A 24374-nucleotide genomic window follows, 5' to 3' on the forward strand; every position below is an offset into this window, starting at 1 on the left:
GCCATGTCGCATTTGGAAAGCCCCTGTGCGCCTAAACATTGGAGTTCCCCCACAAGTGACCCCTTTTTGGAAACTAGACCCCCCAAGGAACTTATCTAGATGCATAGTTAGCACTTTGAACCCTCAGGTGCTTCAGAAATTGATCCGTAAAAAAAAAAGGACTTTTTTTTTTTTTTTCACAAAAATTCTCTTTTAGCCTCTATTTCTTCATTTTTAAATGGGTAACAGGATAAAATGGATCCTAAAATTTGTTGGGCAATTTCTTCTGAGTGCACCGATACCTCATATGTGGTTATAAACCACTGTTTTGGCGCACGGCAGGGCCCAGAAGGGAAGGAGCGCCATTTGACTTTTGAATGGAAAATTAGCTCCAATCGTAAGTGGACACCATGTCGTGTTTGGAGGGCCCCTGTGTGCCTAAACAATGGAGTACCCCCACAAGTGACCCCATTTTGGAAACTAGACCCCAAGGAACTTACCTAGATGTGTGGTGAGCACTTTGAACCCCCAAGGGCTTCACAGAAGTTTATGACGCCGAGCCGTGAAAATAAAAAGTAATTTTTTTCCTCTAAAATTGATTTTTTTAGCCCGCAATTTTTTATTTTCACAAGGGTAACAGGAAAAATTGGACCCTAAAAATTGTTGTCCAGTTTGTCATGAGTACGCTGGTACCCCATATGTGCAGAGGAATCACTGTTTGGGCACATGTCGGGGCTCGGAAGGGAAGTAGTGATGTTTTGAATTGTCGACTTGATGGAATGGTCTGCGGGCGTCATGTTACGTTTGCAGAACCCCTGATGTGCCTAAACAGTAGAAACCCCCCCCACAAGTGACCCCATTTTGGAAAATAGACCCCCAAGGAACTTATCTAGATATGTGGTGAGCACTTTGAACCCCCAAGTGCTTCACAGAAGTTTATAACGGAGAGCCGTAAAAATAAAAATTCATATTTTTTTTCACAAAAATGACCTTTTTGCCCCATTTTTTTATTTTCCCAAGGGTAGCAAGAGGAATTGTACCCCAAAAGTTGTTGTGCAATTTGTCCTGAGTATGCCGATACCCCATTTGTGCGGGTAAACCTCTGTTTGGGTGCACGGTAGAGCTTGGAAGGGAAAGAGCGCAGTTTGACTTTTTCAACGCAGAATTGACTTGAATTAAGATCGGACACCATGTTGCGTTTGCAGAACCCCTGATGTGCCTAAACAGTGAAAACCCCCAACAAGTGACACCATTTTGGAAACTAGACCCCCTAAGGAACTTATCTAAATGTGTGGTGAGCACTGTGAACCCCAAAGTGCTTCACAGAAGTTTAAAACACAGAGCCGTGAAAATAAAAAATATTTTTTTCCTCAAAAAATGATTATTTAGCCTGCAATTTTTTATTTTCACAAATGTAACAGGAGAAATTGGACCCCAAAAGTTGCTGTCCAGTTTGTCCTGAGTACGCTGGTACCCCATATGTGGGGGAGAACTACTGTTTGGGCACACGTCGGGGCTCGGAAGGGAAGTAGTGACGTTTTGAAATGCCAACTTGATGGAATGGTCTGCGGGCGTCATGTTACATTTGCAGAGCCCCTGATGTGCCTAAACAGTAGAAACCCCCACAAGTGACCCCAGTTTGAAAACTAGACCCCCCAAGGAGCTTATCTAGATGTGTGGTGAGCACTTTGAACAATCAAGTGCGTCACAGAAGTTTATAACGTAGAGCCGTAAAAATAAAAAATATTTTTTTTTTTTCACAAAAAATGATCTTTTTGCCCCCAATTTTTTATTTTACCAAGGGTAGGAAAAGGAATTGGACCCCAAAAGTTATTGTGCAATTTGTCCCGAGTCTGCTGATACCCCATATGTGGGGGTAAAACACTGTTTGGGTGCACGGTAAAGCTTGGAAGGGAAAGAGCGCAGTTTGACTTTTTCAACGCAGAATTGACTTGAATTAAGATCGGACACCATGTTGCGTTTGCAGAGCCACTGATGTGCGTAAACAGTGGAAACCCCCCACAAGTGACACCATTTTGGAAACTAGACCCCCCAAGGAGCTTATCTAGATGTGTGGTGAGCACTTTGACCACCCAAGTGCTTCACAAAAGTTTATAACGCAGAGCTGTGAAAAACAGGATTTTTAAGTTGCTTACCGTAAAATCTGTTTCTCGGAGCCTTCATTGGGGGACACAGAGACCATGGGGTGTATGCTGCTGCCACTAGGAGGCTGACACTATGCACAAAAAAGGTTAGCTCCTCCTCCGCAGTGTACACCCCACCGACCGGCAGGGAATTCCTCAGTTAGTGAGAAAGCAGTAGGAGAAGCAACAGAATAGATTGAAAAACAGAACAGACAACTCAACTGTAAATAACCAACAAACATAAGGACAGGAGTTGTAGAACTTGGGAGGGTGCTGTGTCCCCCAATGAAGGCTCCGAGAAACAGATTTTACGGTAAGCAACTTAAAAATCCTGTTTTCTCGTTCGCCTTATTGGGGGACACAGAGACCATGGGACGTCCCAAAGCAGTCCCTGGGGTGGGAAACAAACTTCCATCAGGCCAGCGGACTCACCACCGCCGCCTGCAGAATCCTTCTACCTAGACTGGCGTCCGCCGAAGCGTAGGTGTGGACTCTGCAGCATTTCACAAACGTGTGAACCGATGAGCAGGATGCAGCTTTGCAAAGCTGCAGCACAGAAGCTCTGTGGCGTACCGCCCAGGAGGCACCCACTGCCCGAGTAGAGTGGGCCCTGATCCCGGAGGGGCTCCGCGACGCTTAACTCGGTAGGCTTCCAAAATTGCCGATTTGATCCAGCGAGCAACAGTGGCCTTTGACGCCGGGAGACCTTTCCGCGCCCAGTCTGGAATAATGAAAAGCGACAGTCTTTCGGAAGGGAGTCGTCCTAGACAGATAGACCCTTATCGCCCTAACCAGATCCAGCTTGTTGAAGGACCGCTCTCGGGAATGAGCGGGACTCGGACAGAAGGACGGCAGAACGATCTCCTCCTTGAGGTGAAACGAAGACACCACCTTCGGATGGAAAGAGGGCGGAGGCTGTAGAACCACCTTATCATGGTGAAGTACCAGGAAGGGAGATTGGCAAGAAAGAGCTCCAATTCCGACACGCGCCGGACGGAAGTGATGGCCACCAGAAAGGCTACCTTCCAAGAAAGGAGAGAAAGGGAAATATCTCTGATAGGTTCAAAGGGAGGACCTTGCAGAACCCCTAGAACCAGATTAAGGTCCCATGGATACACGGGCGCCCGGTACGGCGGAACCGTGTGAGCCACGCCCTGAAGAAAGGTCTTGACCTGAGGACAGGAAGCCAACGTCTTTTGAAACAAAATGGACAGTGCCGAAACCTGACCTTTCAAGGAACTGAGGGCAAGCCCCGCATCCAGTCCTGCCTGAAGAAACGCTAGGATTGAAGGGAGCGAAAAAGACATGGGCGCGAAGCCATAGGACTCACACCAAGTGAAATAGGCCTTCCAAGTACGTTAGTAGATCTTGGAAGAAGATGGCTTTCTGGCTCGGATCATGGCCTGAATTACTTGGTTGGAAAATCCTGCTTGTTTCAAAACCTCGGTCTCAACAGCAACGCCGTTAAAATGAGCGGCCGAGAATTGGGGTGGCAAATCGGACCTTGAGACAGCAGATCTGTTCTGTCTGGAAGCTTCCAGGGGGCGTCCGCGAGAAGGTTGACAATGTCCGCGAACCAAGACCTTCTGGGCCAATTCGGGGCAAGGAGAATGACTGGAATTCCTTCTGCCTTGATCTTCTTCAACAGCTTGGGCAGAAGAGGCAGGGGAGGGAACAGGTAGGGGAGTTCGAACTGCGACCAAGGAACGGCCAGAGTGTCGGCGCCCACTGCCAGAGTGTCTCGAGACCTGGAAACAAACTGTGGGACTTTACTGTTGAGGCGAGACGCCAGGAGGTCTACGTCCGGGGTGCCCCACCGACGGAAGAGCAGAAGAAACACCTCCGGATGTAGGGACCACTCCCCCGCCGCGAGGCCCTCCCGGCTGAGAAAATCGGCGGCCCAGTTGTCTACGCCGGGAATGTGTACCGCGGAGATTGTCGGAACGGAGATCTCCGCCCAAAGAAGAATCTTGGACACCTCCGCCAGAGCTGAGACACTCTGTGTCCCCCCTTGGCGGTTGACATACGCCACCGCTGTGGCATTGTCTGTCTGAATCCGGACAGGCAGTCCCTTGAGGAGTTTCTCCCAGTGAACGAGAGCCAGATGGATCGCTCGAATCTCTAGGACGTTGATCAGCAGAGCTGAATCCCGATCCGACCATCGGCCCTGAACCGTGTGGTTGCGGAACACTGCCCCCCAGCCGAGGAGACTGGCATCTGCTGTTACTATCTGCCAGTGAATGGGAAGAAAGGAACGACCCGATAGAATGAGAGGCGACGTCAACCACCAGTTGAGGGACCGCTTGATCCGGTATGAAAGATGAACAGGGCAATCCAGGGACAGAGGCGATCTGTTCCACCTCAACAGAATGGCCTGCAGGAGAGGTCTGGCGTGAAATTGGACAAAGGGAACTGCCTCTATCGCCGCCACCATCTTTCCCAGGACCCTCATGGCTTTACGGAGGGACGGGAGTCTTGTGATCTGCAGCGATCGTACTTCCTGCTGCAGGGAGAGAATCTTCTCTTGTGGGAGAAAGACCCTTGACCGACGAGTGTCGAACCGTAGGCCACCTAGAAAGACCAGAGGTTGGGTAGGAATCAGAGAGGACTTTTTCCTGTTGATGATCCACCCGAAATTGGAAAGAGTGTCCAGGACGATTGACAAACTTTGGTGAGCCTGTTGAAATGAGGGAGCTTTGATCAGAATATCGTCGAGGTACGGGAAAAGAACGAGACCTCTGACCTTCAATGAAGCCAACAACGCAGCCATGATCTTAGTGAAGACTCTGGGAGCGGTGGCAAGACCGAAGGGCAGTGCGACGAACTGGTAGTGGTGCTGCCGAATCGCGAGACGCAGTAACTTCTGATGTCCGGAGAAAATTGGAACATGTAAATAGGCATCTTGGATGTCTATTGAGCACATGAATTCCTGCTCCTCCATGGAAGCGATTCCATGCGGAAGTGGCGAAGGCGGACCCTCTTGTTGAGCGGCTTGAGAACCAAGATGGGTCGAGCTGCGCCGTTTTTTTTTTTTTTTTTTTTCGGCACTACAAACAGGTTCGAATAGAACCTTGTGAAGCGCTCCGATTCGGGAAAGGGCACAATCACCCCGGAACTGAGGAGAGAGGCGATAGCCGTAGAGAACCCCGAGATCAAGGCTGGATCTTTTGGAGGCTGGGATTCGAAGAAACGATCCCGTGGAAGAGAGACGAACTCTATCTTGTATCCTGAGGATACGACCTCCCTGACCCAAGCTTCCTCTACGGAGGCCAGCTAAACGTCCCTGAAGGAAGCCGATCTCCCAATTGGAAGGACCCCTCGAGTGCCCGACGATAGTCATGCTGAAGTAGACCGTCCAGATCTAGATATGGACGGTCTGCCCTGGGAAGAGTGGGATCACCAGGAAGGAGTGGGTCTGAAGGAAACTTTCTATCCTGGCGAGCCTGCGGTCTCTGTTGGCTGGAGTTGTCTGCCGTATTGAAACGGCGGAAAGCCCGAAAGGGTCGAAACTGACGCCTTAGTGGAGGACTGCGAGGCTTGGACTGAGGGAGGAGTGAACTCGTGCCTCCAGAGGCGTCCTTAATAATCTGGTCCGATTGGGACCCAAAGAGGCGCACCCCCTGAAAAGGCAGGTGAGGGACTTTTTAGAAGACAAGTCCGCTTGCCAGGCCTTTAGCCAAATTGTACGTCGAATTGCAACTACGTTGCTTGACGCCTGAACTGCGCAGGATGCGGCATCCAAGGAAGCGGAAAGAAGATAGACCCCCGCATGGAAGATCTGATTGGCGAGATCGGCCAAACGCTCCGGTTGCGCTTTATCCAAGATGCCCTGACGAAGGTAGTCTGCCCACGTGGCTATGGCCTTTGCTGCCCAGGAAGAAGCCAAGCTTGGACATACCGCCGCTGAAGCCGCTTCGAAGGCAGACTTCGCCAGGGATTCTATAATCCTGTCATTAGAATCCTTTAGGGACGCCACACCTGAAAGCGGGAGAACCGTATTATTGGAAAGCCTGGACACGGGCGGATCCACCGAGGGAGAAGCAGACCAGTTGTCCGTGAGCTCCTTAGCGAATGGATAGAGTACGCCGAGACGCTTTCCTCTTTGAAAGCGTCTGGTCGGATCCTCTCTTTCCCTGGTAAAAATCTTTCCAAACTCGGAATGGAAAGGAAATACCCTGGAGGGAGTTTCTGCCCGTCTGAACGAAACCTCCTGATCTGAGGATTTCGCAGGGGAGTCAGCAATATCGAAGGTATGATGGATCGCTGCAATGAGGTTCTGCACTGTGAACTTCATGTTTGCATCCTGGTCTGAATCCAGCTCTAAAATCCCCTCAGATGACCTGTCCGAAAGCGCTTCACCTGACTCGGGAGAGGAGGCCCGAGTGGGAGGCTGCTGAGAAGGGCTATGCGGTGAGATGGGGCGAGGAGAGGATTCCGGCTGGGTCTTTTGCGACTAACGCTGGCTGACTCAGATGGAATAACTTGGGACCTGCTTGGCCCTGCCGAAGAGTCCAGGGGCAACGTATCCAGAACGGTCACCAGGGACTGAGACACCTTGGTGAGGTCTGCCACTGATTGAGATAGAGAGGAGGCCCAGCCAGGCGTGGGGGGGGTTCACCCTCACCTGGGGCAGTAGATGGCCCCTGGACGGCGTCAGGCTGAAGTTAGACATAGTGAAAAGCTGAGGTAGTGCCGGAAGGTTGGGGGACAGAGGGCGGAGAAGGGTCAGTCTGCAGTGCAGAGCTACTCACGGTCCGGTGTCCCCAGAAGCGATGCTCTGCGACCTGTCAGTGGATGCGGGTCAGAGCGAAATCCGGCCGACAGACCACCTGAGCGAAAAACCAGCTGGCAGATGGTGATATCCGGTGACGAGCTGGTGTCCGGCTGACAGGCTGGGAAAATGGCGCCTGCCTGAGAAAGAGCGCACGTCCAGGAGAGGAGGGAGGGCGGAGCACACCACAGGGTTAAAACTCTCTGCCCTCTGGCCAATTGCAGGCTGGGCAGGTGAAGGACAGGCGGTGGGAGGGCCTGGGAAGAGCGGGAGAGAAGCCCGCTTAGAAGAAAGGGGCGGGGGGCGTGGCCGCGACGCTGCGGTAGGCCCGAACTAAAGCCGGGGCCTAAATTAGTTGCGGCGGCCGCCTGTCAGCAGGGGGTCGGCGCGGAGGTCGGAAAAAGGACGCCGCCGCCGCCGGAAGCCGCGTCCAAGGGAAGAAGGAGAGGAAGAGGCCCTGTACTTCCTGTCCCCAGAAAGGGGGGAGGGAAAGGGGGGAGGGAAAGGGGGGAGGGAAAGGGGGGAGGGAAGGGGGGGAGGGAAGGGGGGAACGCGGGGGCCAGCAATATGGAGCATGGTGTGCCTATGGGCGTAGGGCGACTGCGAGCGACGGCAGCGCCCGCTCCCTGTGCCATTGAAGAGGCGCACCCCCTGTCCGTCGGGAATGGGCAGCCAGGTAAATAAAAATAAAAAATCCATACTCACCCATCCCCGATCCGTTACCTGGGACTGAAGAACTCCTGCGTCTCATCCAACCGACAGGCTCTGGTAGGCGAGTGGGAGGGAGACTGGTGACAAGGACCCCTGGAGTCGCTGGCACGTCTTGGTGTCGGCGTCCGTCTGGCTGGTCCTGCCGCGGAGAACTGCAAGGATACGGGGTGGCAGTACACGCCGTACTCGCAGACTCCATGTGGGAGTACAGATGTGACTTTTCACTCTGTATCCCTCTGTAGAACCTGTAAAGGAACGACGCACGACGAGGTAGATATGGGTCTAATGAAAGACCCGTGTCCACCTCCTACTGACACTAAGCTAAACTGAGGAATTCCCTGCCGGTCGGTGGGGTGTACACTGCAGAGGAGGAGCTAACCTTTTTTGTGCATAGTGTCAGCCTCCTAGTGGCAGCAGCATACACCCCATGGTCTCTGTGTCCCCCAATAAGGCGAACGAGAAATAGAAAATCATTTTTTTCCACAAATATTTTTTAGCCCCCAATTTTTTATTTTACCAAGGGTATCAGGAGAAATTAGACACCCAAAGTTGTTGTGCAACTTTTCCTGAGTACGCTGATACCCCATATGTGGCGGTAAACCACTGTTTGGATACATGTCGGTGCTCGGAAGGGAGCGAGCACTGTTTGACTTTTTGAGCGCAAAATTGGCTGGAATCAATGGTGGCGCCATGTCACGTTTGGAGACCCCCTGGTGTGCCTAAATAGTGGAAACCCTCTCAATTCTAACTCAACCCTAACCACAACACACCCCTAACCCTAATCCCAACACACCCCTAACCCTAATCCCAACCATAACCCTAACAGCAAGCCTAACCCTAATCCCAACCCCAACACACCTCTAAGCCTAATTCCAGCCCTAACCCTAATCCCAACCCCAACCCTAATTCTAACCCTAATTCCAACCCTAATTACAACCCCAACCCTAATTCTAACACTAACCCTAATTCTAACCCTAAAGGAAAAATAAAAATAAATATATTTTCTTTATTTTATTATGTGTCACTAGCTAGGGGGGTGATAAAGGGGGGCTTTATTTACTTTTTTTTGTATTTTGATCACTGTGATAGTTTATCACAGTGATCAAAGTGTACCTGTATGAATCCGCCGGCTGGCAGACTCGCTGGCGCACTGCGCCCGCCATTTTGGAAGATGGCGGCGCCCATGGAGAAAAGACGGCGGGACACCGGGAGGTACCGGGACTGATAAGGTACCGGGAGGGGCTATAGGGGGTGATCGGAAGGCAGGGGGAAGCGGGGGGAGCAGATCATTGCGGCGGCTGCCGATCACCGCCGTCAGAAGGTGGCGGCGGCACATCGCCGCTGCCAGCCAGGTGGGGGGAGGGGTCGGATCATGATCTCCAGCCATGTCCGATGCTATTGCAGCATCGGCTAGTAATATTTCATCAAATTTCATTGATGAAATATTACTATCGCTCTGATTGGCTGTTTCACTTTTAACAGCCAATCAGAGCGATCGTAGCCATGTGGGGGCGAAGCCACCCCCCCTTAGGTGAAGTACAAAGCCCCCTGTATCTGCGGTTCGGGTGACCTTTCATTGACCCCGGTCACCCGACCCGCAGGGGGGCTTTAAACTCATGACACAGCGTATGCGTCACTGGTCATAATGGCACAGACTTTCATGACGCATACGCTGTCACTGGTCGTGAAGGGGTTAATTCCTATGCCCCTAATACTTTGTTATATTGCCTGATTTTCAGTGTATTTCATGCTATTAATTTTCCTGACCACACTGCTCTTTTTTTCTTTTTATTTAGGTTTTGTGTATTTAATATTTTTTGGTCTTTTGTAGTGTATTAATAAAGTTTAAATATACTTTGATATACATTTTGTACTTTATTCCATGTGATTTGGTGGTAGTTACAGGGTTATGTATTGGATTTTGGGGTTGCTATAAAAACCAATTAAATTAGTTTCTTTTCCAGTTTTGGCTGCTAATTCCCTATGGTCAAAACTGGCACCATTTCTGAGCAAGCCAATTTAGAAAAAAAAAAAAAATTCAAGCCCTTTAAGGCCAGATGTCAAAGCCTCTTGATTTATTATTCACAAACAGATCTAGTGACAATCTGCATATTTTCTCCCTCTGTAAGATGCTTCATATAAACTAGTAAGAAGCACCAGGAACTGCAGCCCTGAAATCTGCCGTCGGTGACCAATTCTCTACCTGGAGTAGATCGCATTGTGTAACATCTTTAAGGGTTTTTTTCCAGTCGTCGTCCCTCCTCCCTCGGCTGTAATTTTGTGTTAAAAACAAACTGGACAGTCCTCACCCTCCTCAGGTCCAGTGTTAAATCTCCAGATGTCTGTTACTGTCTGCAGTACTGACATCACATTGGCGGCGCTGCAGCACAAAAATGAGCTGAGCGGTTCTGCACGAGTTGATGGCACAAGCCACACGGAGCGCTGTCAAAGAGACGTCAGCGAGGCAGACAATAATAGACAATGAAGAGCGTTGAAGACATAGCACTGGACCTGGGGAGGGGGGGGGGTAGGGGGGAGTCAAAAAAATTTTTTAAAACAACATTACAGCTCAGAGACTTAATTTAAACCCACAGTCTGACTGTGGGTTTAAATTAAGAGTCATGTGGATTCCTGTGTTTAACGGGACTTCGAGATAACACATAGGAAAGTGAATATAAGAAGTAGAACTAACCTAGACCAGTGATGGCGAACCTTTGAGACCGAGTGTCCAAACTGCAACCTAAAACCCAATTATTTATGATGAAGTGCCAACACGTGCCAAATGCCCCATCATGATCCCATTCATGTAGAAATATGCCCCATCATGATCCCATTCATGTAGAAATATGCCCCATCATGATCTCCTTCATGTAGAAATATGCCCCATCATGATTCCCTTCATGTAGAAATATGCCCCATCATGATCTCCTTCATGTAGTAATATGCCCCATCATGATCCCCTTCATGTAGTAATATGCCCCATCATGATCCCCTTCATGCAGAAATATGCCCCATCATGATCCCCTTCATGTAGAAATATGCCCCATCATGATCCCCTTCATGCAGAAATATGCCCCATCATGATCCCCTTTATGCAGAAATATGCCCCATCATGATTCCCTTCATGTAGAAATATGCCCCATCATGATCCCCTTCATGTAGAAATATGCCCCATCATGATCCCCTTCATGCAGAAATATGCCCCATCATGATCCCCTTCATGTAGAAATATCCCCCATCATGATCTCCTTCATGTAGAAATGCCCCATCATGATCCCCTTCATGTAGAAATATGCTCCATCATGATCCCCTTCATGTAGAAATATGCCCCATCATGATCCCCTTCATGTAGAAATATGCCCCATCATGATCCCCTTCATGCAGAAATATGCTCCATCATGATCCCCTTCATGCAGAAATATGCCCCATCATGATCCCCTTCATGCAGAAACACCAAGGTTACTTACCGGTAGCTGATTTTTCCGGAGCCCATGACGGCACACATGAGAGAGGGGTTCCGCCCAGCCAGGACAGGAACCCTACTGAAGATAAAAGGGCGGTACCTCTCCCTCGCTTCAGTTGGTTTACAGAGCATGAGAGGCCCCCCGGGTTAGTAAAACTATCACCACATTATATCTTACTAAAAAAAGCACCCAAACTATAGTGCACACCAAAGGAGTGATACGGGGGGGAATATACAAGCGCTGTCATGGGCTCCGGAAAAACCGGCTACCTGTAAGTAACCTTGGTGTTTTCCCGCCTCCTATGATGGCACACGAGAGACTTTTGTAAAACAAGACACCTTAGGGAGGGACCACCGCTTGCAGCACCCTTCTACCAAAGGTTAGGTCAATAGAAGAAGATAGATCAAGTCGGTAGTGCTTAAAAAAGGTCGAAGGTGAGGACCAAGTAGTGGCTTTACAAATCTGTTCAATCGATACCTCAGCCTTCTCTGCCCAGGAGGTAGCCACGGCTCTGGTGGAGTGAGCCTTGATGCCTTCTGGAACCGGAGTGCCACTTGCAGAGTAGGATAACATAATGGCCTCCCTGATCCATCTGGCAATGTTACTCTTAGCTACCCCGTACCATTTTCTACTACCCTGAAAAGCTACAAACTGGGACTGATCTTTCCTCCACTGACTAGTTATTGACATATATTGCAATACGGCTCTCTTTACGTCCAATGTATGGAACTTTTGCTCCCCAGGGTTTCTAGGATTATTACAGAAAGATGGCAAGGAGATCTCTTGAGTCCTATGAAACTTTTAGACCACCTTGGGGAGATAGGCTGGGTCTGGTCTTAGAACCACTCTGTCATCCGAGATCTGCGTATATGGAGGGCATATAGATAGAGCTTGTAGGTCGCTCACTCTACGGGCCAATGCTAAGGCTACCAATAATACAGTTTTAAGTGTAAGTAGTTTTGGTTACAGTTCTTATAATGGTTCGAAGGGATCTTTGGTTAAAGCCTCTAAGACTAGATTCAGGTCCCAGGGTGGTATCTTTGGGATAATGACCGGCCTCGATCTGCCACATGACTTTATGAACCGGGACACCCACCTATTGGCTGCTAGGTTGCAGTTATATAGGGCCCCCAGAGCTGAGACTTGGACTTTAAGGGTGTTAGTGGTTAAAACGAGTTGCAGCCCTGACTGAAGGAATTCTAGGATAGGTCCCACTGGAGCTACATCCCCTAAAGGTTCCCCCCAGGAAGCATAGGAACTTTTTCCACGTTCTACCGTAGATTTGGGACGTTATAGGTTTCCTACTTTTCAACAGGGTGGAGACTAACCCTGGTGAGAATCCCTGGCGACTCAGTAGCACCCTCTCAAAATCCAGGCTGCCAGATGGAAGCCCCCCACCTGAGAGTGGACCACTGGTCCCTGGGAGAGTAGGTCTGGAACCTCTGGCAAGATCCATGGACCTGTCACTGACATGAGTCACAGAAGAGAGAACCAAGGTCTCCTCGGCCAAAACGGAGCTATAAGAAATATTCTCGCTCGATCCTCCCTGATTTTCCAGACTACTTCGGGGATCATTGCTATCGGGGGAGGGGGGGGGAACGTATAGGCCAGGGAGAACTTCCAGGGTATTTGTAGGGCATCTACTGCGAAGGGATTTTCTTTTGAATTCAGTGAGCAGAACTTCCTGACCCTCCTGTTGCGTGAGGTGGCGAACAGGTCTATTTCCGGTTTGCCCCAAGCCTGAACTATCTGTTGGAAAACTTGGGGGTTTAGGGACCATTCCCCGTCTTAGGTGCCTGCGACTCAGGAAGCCTGCTTGTGTATTTTCGAAACGCCTTATAAACTGTGTTCCAAATTATTATGCAAATAGAGTTTAGGAGTGATAAGGTTAGAATTTTTTGGTTTGTCATTTAAACTCATTGATGGTGATGTGTGTCAGGGCTCTTTATATCACTGAAAGCAATTGCAGATACCTGTGCAAATTAGTTTGGCAGGTGTGTCCAAATAAAGGCAAGACTACTTAAGAAGGCTGTTCCACAGTATTAAGCAGCCTACATTTTTTGCCAAAATGGGAAAGAAAAAGGATGTGTCGGCTGCTGAGAAGCAACAAATTGTGGAGTATTTAGGTCAAGGCATGACTACAATCAACATTGCCAAGACACTTCATCGTGATCATCGCACAATCAAGAAGTATGTAGCCGATTCCCAGCACACTCGTGTGCATGCTGATAAGGAAAAATTGAGGACTCTTTCCAACAGGCAATTGCGTCAGGTTAAAAGAGCAGCTGCAAAAATGCCTTGTCATAGCAGCAGACAAGTTTTTGAAGCTGCTGGTGCCTCCAACGTCCCCCGAACAACAAGATGCAGGGTCCTTCAGAGGTTTGCAGCTGTGCGTAAGCCATCCTGTCGACCACCTCTATCCACTGCACACAAGCAGAAACAGCTCCAGTGGGCCAAACGATACATGAAGACTGACTTCCAAACTGTTTTGTTCACCGATGAGTGCCATGCAACGCTCGATGGTCCAGATGGATGGAGTGGAGAATGGCTGGTTGATGGACACCCCATGAAAACACGGCTAAGGCGCCAACAAGGAGGAGGTGGAGTAATGTTTTGGGCTGGAATCATGGGGAGAGAGATTGTCGGCCCCTTTAGGATCCCTGAAGGAGTAAATCTATGTGGAGTTTCTAAAACAGCACTTCCTGCCATGGTTCAGGAGGAAGAACCGTGCTTTCCGCAGCAAGATCATTTTCATGCATGATAATGCACCGTCTCTTGCTGCAAATAACACATCTGCATCTCTGGCTGCTATGGGCATAAAAGAGGACAAACTTATGATGTGGCCACCATCTTCCCCTGACCTCAACCCCATTGAGAACCTCTGGAGCATCATCAAAAGGAGTGTCTATGATGGCGGGAGACAGTTCACATCTAAGTAACAGCTCTGGGAGGGTATTCTGTCCACACGCAAAACAATTGAAGCACAAACCATCCAAAAACTGACAAATTCAATGGACGAGAGCGTTCAGAAGCTTCTTTCGAACAAGGGGTCCTATGTGCAAATGTAACATCACCTAGAATAAAGTTTTGACTTGAAAACTGTTTGATTTCATTTTGTAATAAGCTGATAATGCTTATAATTCCACAATTGACCTTTTTTTGTTCAAAATAAAAAGGCTGAAAACTGCTGTGCATAATAATTTGGAACATGCATTTTGAGTGTTTCTTATTTTTAAAAATATACTGTTTTCATAGGCAGTTTGTTCAAAAACATTGCAATTATACTAGAATATTAGATGACTGGAAAATAACAATGACTGCAATTCATATAGGTAATTTAGAGAAAATATGAGGAAATATTTTTTGCATAATAATTTGGAACACAGTGTATGCAGTGCTGTGATGGACAACAGATGTCGTCCAGCTAACTGGAAAAGTAGATCTGATATTTCCATGAGGCCCCGAGATCTCGTTCCCCCTTGGTGGTTGACGCAAGCTACCACTGCACGATTGTCCGTCATGACTTGGGTGTGGCGGCCCCGAAGCAAGGGGAGAAAATGTTTCACGGCTTCCTCTACTGACCATAGTTCTTTTACATTTGAACCGTGATCCTTTTCTAGCGAGGACCAGGTTCCCTGTATCGAGTGGGATCTCAGGTGTGCTCCCCACCCTGTGGCACTTGCATCGGTTGCAATGATGTCCTCGACTGGTTTCTGCCACGGGACACCAGCTGTTAGATGCTCTTCTACAGTCCACCAGAGTAGGGAGTCTCTTACCTCCATGGAGGGACATAGTTCGCCCTCTAAACGCCCTTTCAATTGTTTTTGCGCTGACAGAACTTCCCACTGCAGTTATCTTAAGTGGTACTGTAAAAACACAAACAGAGAGCACAAAATAACAATTGTGCAGAAATATCCTGCAGTAAAACCTATAACAGTAGTCAGCAAATGCTGATAAAAAGATGATAACAAATACAGGGCATTTAGTTGATACTTTTTTTGCAAAAAAATGTATACCAAGCTGTCTCACCGCGTCAAGGTAACCCTATTGAAGCAGTCCCTATCTAATGTATTTAAATCCTGAACATGTGAACAGGGCTCTCTGTGTTTGAGTCAGTGGGTGGTATGAACAGTGTCCTACCGACTTGTTCATATGTGTGCATGTCACATATGTTTTTAATCCAGTTTTTTCCGTGCCTATGCATGATTTGAGAGACCCCACCACTCTCTTGTGTGACATGCACATAAAGAGCTGGCTTGCACCACGTGCTCATACTGGGAAGCGCCTGTCTTCACCTTGTTCATTTAGACACTGCTCACATGTTCAGGTTTTAAATACATTAGATAGGGACTGCTTCAATAGGGTTACCTTGACGCGGTGAGGCAGCTTGGTATACATTTTTTTGCAAAAAAAAAGTATCAACTAAATACCCTGTATTTGTTATCTTTTTATCAGCACTTGCTGACTACTGTTACAGGTTTTACTGCAGGATATTTCTGCACAATTGTTATTTTGTGCTCTCTGTTGGTGTTTGAGTCAGTGGGTGGTATGAACAGTGTCCTACCGACTTGTTCATATGTGTGCATGTCACATGTGTTTTTAAGTGGTACTGTGCCCACGCTACCGCAGGTATGCATGATGTCAACGAGCCTAAAAGGGATAATGCGTTCCTCAGTGTCATAGCTGGCCTTTGTATTGCAGTGCGAGCTAGGCCTCTTATTTTGGTCACTTTGTTTTCTGGTAGGAGGCAGCGCTGTCGCTCGGAGTCCAGTATTAACCCTAGGAAGGATTACACCTTTACTGGTGTTAGTCTCGACTTGGGGATGTTTACTATCCATCCTAGCCTTATTAAATTTGATATCACTTCCTTCACTTGGTGTGTGCAATGGGTCTCCGACCTCCCTATGACAAGAAAGTCATCCAGGTATGGGACGATCACTATGTCCCGGGAACGAAGAAATGACATTACCTCAGCCATCACCTTGGTGAAGACTCTGGGGGCTGTAGACAGGCCGAACGGAAGAGCTGCGTATTGGTAGTGTTTGACCTGACCTTGGACATAGAGAGCTACTCGCAAGTACTTTTGATACCCCCGGTGGATTGGGATATGATAGTAGGCATCTTTTGAGTCTATCACTGCCATGAAGCAGTGCTGGAACAGGATTTTTGTGGCTGTATTGATTGACTCTATTTTGAAGGAGCAATTGTCTTCCCACTAATTGAGCCTCCTCAGATTGACTATGGTCCTCCAAGAGCCATCTGTTTTTTGTATTAAAAAGAGGGGGGGAGTAGAACCCCTTTCCTTCTTCTTGAACTGGGACCTCCTGTAGGACTCGTTTTTGCACTAGTCCCAAGACTTCTGTCTCCAGGGCCAGTTGTTGCTCTTGGGCTTTCCTTTGGGGTATCATTATAAAGGTTCGCCTGGGCGGACGGGTGAATTTTATTTTTAAACTGTCCTTGATTATGCTCAGGACCCATGTACTGGGGGAGATATTTTGCCCAGGCGTAAAGGAAAAGAGAAAAGTCCTCCCCCTACCTCCGACCTGATGTCATTGGGGAGATTGTTTGGAGGAAGTAGAGGGCCCTTTAAACATATAGCCCGATCCTCTCTTTCTTTTAAAGTCCCAATTTTTCCTATCTCCCGTGGGATGACCCCTGCCACATGCTCCAAAATTTCCTCTAGTTTTTTCCCGAAGAGGAATTGGCCGTCACATGGAATGGAACACAGTCTATGTTTTGATGGCAAATCCCCCGGACACCCTTTAAACCACAGGGCTCGCCTTGTCGCATTTGATAAGCTTGCCGCTCTAGCTGTTAACCTCGCGGCATCTGCTGAGGTATCTGCTAGGAAAGCCACTTCTCCATGTACCAGTGTCAGATTAGACAGTATTTCGTCCCTAGGAATTTTATCCCTGATCTGGTCCTCTATTTGTTGTAGCCAGAGGGCACGAGCAGTACAAGTACCAGCTAGTGCTGGTTTTTATCCATCTGCCGATGCTTCCCGGATATGCTTCAGGAAACCATCTGCTTTTTTATCAAGCGGGTCTTTCAGCACGCCAGAGTCCTCTAATGGTAGAGATACCTTTTTTGAGGATTTAGCTACGGCACCATCAATCTTTGGGATTTTTTCCCAGGTTTCTGAGTCTTTTTGTTTAAATGGGTACCACTTTTTTGATGTAGAAGGTAAGGCACCCGACCTCTCAGGCTTTTTCCCATTCCCTGTCAATTAAGGCCTTTATCTTATCATTTACAGGGAAGGTGCGTTTTCTCCCTTTCCTCCAGTCCTCCAAACATAACCTCATCCAATGATTTAGGAGTCTTTTCCTCCTTAAGGCCCATTGTAGACCTGACAGCTTTGACCAGCTTTTTCCACGTCCTCTGTTTGGGAAACACGGACGGCCCCCTATATCGCTGTCTGAGGAGGATTCTGAGGACTGAGTAGAGGAAGAGGAGGTGGAGGGGGACAGGGATTTTTCACAACCTTTTTTCACAACCTCTGAATCCTTTTTGCGGCCTCTTTTATTCGTCCTTTTAAGGGCTGCCTTTAGGGAGCCTTTCAACTCCTCTTGTATTATAGCCCTAAGGCTAGTCACCAAATCAGGGATTTCATCCCGTATGGGTTTGTTTATACAGTCAGCGCAGAGATCGTTCTGCCACTGATCTGCCAGCGGGTCTCTGCATAGGGCGCATGCTCTATTCTTTGCCGCTAGCAACCCCTAGTGATCAAACAGAAAAAAAGGAACCCCGTTACCATAAGGGTGACAATCACGTAGATCACTCACCACCACCGCCAATCAAGGGTACCGATCTCGGAGGCTCCTCAGATGCACTTGTGACGTTTTTTTCTGGACGTCTCAGTCATGCCGGTCGTGTTTACAACTGCCGCTCCCACCAATCGAGCGGCTACTTCTGGTATGCTGGCGGCTCGGCACTGCATCTGGCGAGAGCTCTTGCTGCTGCCGCTGCTCTTCTTGCCCCACTTCCCTTGTGAAGTTTTGAGCATGAGTGCGTTTTCTGTGGTCATCTCTCTTTCCGAGAGGGATCCACTGCACTCTCTAGCCTCCTCTGGTGCCCATTCATAGCCCCTCACCCCTCCTGCCACGCCGCCGGGATGATCTTTGCCCGGCCAGCGTTTTTCCCATGGGAGCCGCCATCTTGGATTCCGGCGCCGCCCCCTACGTCACTAGGGCACGCCCATTCCCAGCGTGCCTTGCGCGTGACATCAGAGGGGCGCGACCCGGGAGAGGCTGCCCCTCCTGGACATCTGCAGAGGGGGGAGGGCGGCGCGGCAGCCACAGATGAGCCCCTGGACACCTGACCGTGCTGCGCTGACGCCCGCTCGGACGCCGAGCCCCCGGGGGACCCACGGACGGCACTTCCACCCCCGACGCACAGCGCACAGGTGTGGGGAGGTTGACCTGACAGAGGCACTGAAAAGAAGAGAAAAGGGTGTCATATTGAGAGTGACCATTAGAGGGCAGTGGGGAGCTTGTAAAGGGTAGTTATATAACTGCCATGAGAAAGGTTATGTAACTGCCAGAGGTCAAGGTCACTCTCATTGGCTGTCAGGTGACAGTGGGCGGGGCTACCTAGGCTGTGAGTATAAAGACTGAGGTAAGCTTCAGTTAGCCAGGGGAGCTCATTAGTAAGGAGGGTCTGCTGCTCAGTGGAGAGCCCTCAGAGAGCACCAGACATTAGAGACAGTCATGGGGGTGACTCAGGCACACAGGAGCATCAGACGGAGACAGTCTGAGCAGAATAGGTACCGGTGTACTCTGATCGGGGAAACGCTGTGGTGGAAGTGCCTAGGGCAGCCACAGTGAGGAGAACCGCAGAGGACACCATGACGGTGACACAGAACAAGTACAGGTACCCGGGTCTGTGTGAGAAGAAAATTGTCCTGTCATGAACTGTGGAGGTCGTCAGGAGGGTGTGAATAAAATACGGACCTGTTGAATACGCTTTCCTGTCTCAGTCTCCAGTCTGTCTGCGTCAAGAAGTGGGTCACCCCCCCCCCAGCCTCTTGGATCAGCAACACCTAAGCACAGCACACCTTCCCCGCCTATTAGCATCATCACCAGCATCACCTCCTAAATTTGCCTTCCCTCGCCACCCCTACACAGGCTCTGCCTGATGTTCCACGCTGGCACGGGGGTGGGAAGGTACAGACATCTTTACACGCCGTCTTCAGCACACGGGTCCCTGTCAGGACAGGAAATCCAACTGAAGCGAGGGAGATGTATCGCCCCTTTTATCTTCAGTAGGGTTCCTGTCCTGGTTGGGCGGATCCCCTTTCTCATGTGTGCCGTCATGGGAGATGGGAAAATATGGCCCATCGTGATCCCCTTCATGCAAAATATGCCCCATCATGATCCCCTTTATGCAGAAATATGCCCCATCATGATCTCCTTCATGAAGAAATACATCCCATCATGATCTCCTTCATGTAGAAATATGCCCCATCATGATCTCCTTCATGTAGAAATATGCCCCATCATGATCCCCTTCATGTAGTAATATATCCCATCATGATCTCCTTCATGTAGTTATATGCCCCATCATGATCCCCTTCATGTAGTAATATGCCCCATCATGATCCCCTTTATGCAGAAATATGCCCCATCATGATCTCCTTCATGTAGTAATATATCCCATCATGATCTCCTTCATGTAGTAATATATCCCATCATGATCTCCTTCATGCAGAAATATGCCCCATCATGATTCCCTTCATGTAGTAATATGCCCCATCATGATCCCCTTCATGCAGAAATATGCCCCATCATGATCCCCTTCATGTAGAAATACATCCCATCATGATCTCCTTCATGAAGAAATACATCCCATCATGATCTCCTTCATGTAGAAATATGCCCCATCATGATGCCATTCATGTAGTAATATATCCCATCATGATCCCCTTCATGCAGAAATGTAGAAATTGCCCATTCCACCACCTCCATCATTTCCTCCTCCCCATCACTCCCATCATTGGCCCTCTCCCCATCATTGGCCCTCTCCCCATCACTGGCCCTCTCCCCATCATTGACACACACACCACACACACACACACCCAAACCACAGCGGCCACACTCACCTCTCCGCGCGCAGGCAGCTTCCTTCTTTTCACACACAGAGGCGCAGCCACGGCTGGATGACATAATCATTCAGCTCCGCAGCCGCACCGCTCAATGTGTGAAAGGCAGGAAGCTGCAGCTCCGGAACAGTGAGGCGACACCACGTGTCAGCTGAGAGGGCTCTGCGTGCCATAGGTTCGCCATCACTGACCTATACCCTTAAGGCGCCTAAACCCTTAACAGGTGGGTGTAGATGATATTAACTTTAGCCAATGAGATGCATGTATGGTAATGCCAGCACATATGGAAAAAGAAGCTAAGCCAATTATACTGCTACAATGTATGTCCAGTAAATGCCTATATAAAGAGTGACCAAGGATGTAATAAACAGAGTTCTGATCTGATACTAAGCGTGCCAGCGTGGCTCTCTCCCTGTGAATACTTGGATTTTACAATTTAATTGTGAGTAGACACAACGTCCCAAAATTGTCTAAATAACTGGGTACAAGCAAATATATGAAGCTATAATGAGACATGTGCTTCTTTCTCCACTTATGAGCCACTTCTCCCATCTGCCTCCTAAACTCAATCATTCACTCTGAGAAAAAAAACATCTCAAACCTTTTGGCTCCAGATAAGACACTGTCAGCTCGCTGAGTAATAGGATTATAGCTGCTTATTGTAGTCTATGGAGGGAGGAGAAATAGAGTGAAAGAGAAAGAAAAACACACAAATCAATGCTGTGTTTTAGGTCACTAGAGTCAAATTCGCAGCTACACTGCTCAGTACTGCTGGATAATGGCCTCCCTGCTATTGCTTCTGACCATGTGAAACAGACAGGACAGCAGGAATTCTTCATATTTGTTTGTATGGGAGACATCATAGGAGCTAGTCTCCACCCAGTAGCTCAGAGACAACTGAAAATTAGTTTTACAATGGCCAAACAGTGCTACACCTCATGTACATACAAGACGGCTTATTCTCAACCAGCAATGACAGGTATGATTGTTGCCCTTAGTACCTTACAAACTGTATTGAATCCCTTTACTACATGTTGCAAAATTGAACAGAAAAATGAGTTGTGGGCTTGGTCACTGAAAATCCTTAAACACAAGGTACCGTTAACCACAGCCATGATGCTGGTGATGAACTCCAATGTAGTGTCTCGAACCTCCCAAGTAGGGCTGCACAGACGCTTCATTATCACTGGACACAGACCTGCGATAGAAATAAAAGCTGAATAAACATGTGATCCCATCCCATCGTCTGGTAGGCTTTACGTTGGATTGCGATCAGGGTGCGGAGGATCTGCTGCCGTCATCCTGATTACGACAACATATTAGTCACAGACCTTGAAGAAGTGTTGTGCCCTCTGCCCGATGCTCGTCAGATGCCAGTGAGACCTGGATCCAGCGCAGCGAGGCGTGAAACGCCTTCTTCAGAACCTGCCGTTAAAGACAGTCTCAGTCAATTTTGGAATTTTTATAGTCCAGATTTGTAACACTGCAGTGAGATCTGAGATCACGGTACGATCGACTGGTGTCTGACCTGTAGGACCCCTCTATAATGGATGCAGCGCTTAATCAGTATTATGGCTCTTTAACAGATCGTGCCTGTACAGCAGAACCACAGCTGCTGTGTAGCAAACCACCCCATTCACTTTATGCCCCCTGAAGAAGCAGCATAGCAGCGAAACCTGAAGAGAGGAGCTTATAATAGTTTTAATAGGCAAATAATATTAAAAATACAGCAACTCCCAGGACATTACTATTTTAACCCACAACATTTAGACCTAATTCACTCTTAATATTAAAAGGTAATGTAAGTTTTCAATACCCACTAAAGAAAAGTTGGTTCATTAGTGGGCTGTTGAGCCATTTTGTTGTATTTTCCATCGATTCCTTTACCATGTCACCTCTGTCTCACTCTACTCATTTGCCAACAGCTGCAATCATGCTGAGTATGGTGGCTATGTGAGCTTGCCATGTGGCTACTAACAGTCCTGGCACTATAGAAATACTGCGCCGGATACACAGGATGAAGCATGAAGAACGTGGCTGCTGTAGGACAGGGTCATCTATATAATATATATGGACAGGTGACCATGTAGAAATGAGCCACAAAAGTCACTTAAAAGGATTTTTGGCATAGCTCACCTACCGAAGGGTGTGCGATGCTTGCCGATCAGGCAGATATTTGTAGACACGATGCCACCTGTGCCGCTCACTTCCCGATGTGGAAGTGAGCAGTGAGGGAATAACCCTTTAAATAACTATTATAATCCTCTACTGCCTTTAAAAGGGGTATTCCCATCTCCAAGATCATATCCCAATATGTAATAGCTGGAATAATAATAAAATTAGCAAATACCTCCAATTAGAAATGTAGCATAGTTCTTCTGCTTAGCCCACGTGCAGGGCTTAGCTATCCGTGGTTACGATCACTAACAACTGTTGCTATGTGTGGCCATAACCATAGATACCCCAGCTACCCCCAATGCCCTGACCATGGGGTAAGCGACATGGTGAATCAGAAGAACTATACTACATTTCTAATTGGAAGTATTTTATAATATTATTATACCTACTACATATGGGGATAGGATCTTGGAGATGGGAATACCCCTTTGAGGCACAGAGAGGCGGGTAACAATGGAGGACAATGTAAGCTTCTTACCGTGGGGTCCGTTTCTGGGTTCTCTAGATACGCCGTGAGGACATTATATGTCTTCTTCAAGGCTTCCGGTTCCACTAAAAAAAGTAATAAGAGCGTTAATAATTAATGGTCACATTATAGTAATAGATCACTAGATATAGATTTTGGTCTCACATGGCCAACGGGAAAGACATCCGATCGCATCCAACGCTGACCTTTGAACTCGATGAGACCCTATCAGCGACCTGCCTATAGTTAACCCCGCAGGAGCGGAACAAACAGCTCGTCCAATGCAAAAGCGGAGAATTAGTACCACCGACCTCAGCACATCGCTATGGGGAACCGGTGTGACAAGACACTCCTGAAAAAAAGGGAATTAAAATCAAAGCAATGGGTTTATAAAGGGTCTGCACCTATTCGTCTATCGGAAAATCTGATTAATAATGTCGCCATTGAGACACCGTTTTTGCTATCAGTACACTGTGCAAAGGCCCATTCACACAGGCCCATGTACCTGGCAAGCAAGCAGTCGTAAGAGCTCACATCCCCATGGATACATGACCCCGACCAGCTGACAAATTAATAAAATGCAGATAGTGTGAACAAAGCCTTACTGCCCTAGTAATCAGATTTTTGCAGACTGGTAGAGACATTCATGACACCAGTGTAGGATCTTGTGTCTCATTGTACGTTACCCTGTCACACAGCTCTGCCAGATGACTCAGGGTCTGACATATAAGGCCGATGCATGAGGGCTTCTTAGACAGGAGATTCTCAATAATGGCAGGATCCGACACAGTCTCCTCAAGAAAACCTGATAATAAAATGGAATGTGTCACAAAAAAACAACCTATTATTAAAAAAAACATGGATTTTTGTGAGTACTCACAGTAAAATCCTTTTCTCCGAGACGCTCATTGGGGGACACAGGTACTGTGGGTGTATGCTACCGCCATCTGGAGGCTGACACTAGGCAAACATAAGGTTAGCTCCTCCCCGCCGTATACACCCTTGCCCTGATTGCGGGCGGAAGCCAGTTTAGTGTAAAAGCAGTAGGAGAACAACAGCAATCACCCTTAATGCAGTAAACAATATGTCTGGCAAGGGATCACCCTGATACTTACGAAAAAAGGCACATTAATTAAACAAACACGAGCCAACCAGCTAACAGGGTGGGTGCTGTGTCCCCCAATGAGCGTCTCGGAGAAAAGGATTTTACGGTGAGTACTCACAAAAATCCATGTTTCTCCTTCGTCTCATTGGGGGACACAGGTACTGTGGGACGTCCTAAAGCAGTCCCTGGGTGGGAGATTGACTCACCGATCCAAGCTGCATGCACCTCTTTTGTTCAAAGGTGCGCCACTGCTGCTTGGAGAATACTTCTACCCAGGCTCGTATCCGCCGAAGCCCGAGTATGGATACTGTAATGTTTAGTAAATGTGTGCAGGCTGGACCAGGTTGCTGCCTTGCATACCTGTTCCGCCGAGGCCTGATGCCGAAGCGCCCAAGAGGCGACCATTGCCCGAGAAAGAGTGCGCTTTGATCCCTGCTGGAACTGACGCACCTCTGATAT

General features: G+C 48.4%; 1 protein-coding gene across 2 annotated transcripts in view; it reads right to left on the bottom strand.

Annotated features, from left to right (window-relative positions):
• BRAT1 (BRCA1 associated ATM activator 1) overlaps positions 1–24374 on the bottom strand; it is a 71560-nt gene that overhangs the window by 21398 nt on the left and 25788 nt on the right. For both annotated transcript variants that reach the window (XM_073553720.1, XM_073553721.1), the window contains exons 8-12: positions 23497–23615; positions 22976–23162; positions 22823–22896; positions 21498–21591; positions 21266–21364 (exon numbers count right to left, since the gene is read on the bottom strand). In XM_073553720.1, coding sequence (XP_073409821.1) covers positions 21266–21364; positions 21498–21591; positions 22823–22896; positions 22976–23162; positions 23497–23615 — 573 coding nt within the window. The remainder of the gene's footprint in view (positions 1–21265; positions 21365–21497; positions 21592–22822; positions 22897–22975; positions 23163–23496; positions 23616–24374) is intronic.

This window comes from Dendrobates tinctorius, unplaced genomic scaffold (assembly GCF_039654945.1).
Source record: "Dendrobates tinctorius isolate UK_male_01 unplaced genomic scaffold, ASM3965494v1 ptg000202l, whole genome shotgun sequence".
NCBI classification, from domain to species: Eukaryota; Metazoa; Chordata; class Amphibia; order Anura; family Dendrobatidae; genus Dendrobates; species Dendrobates tinctorius.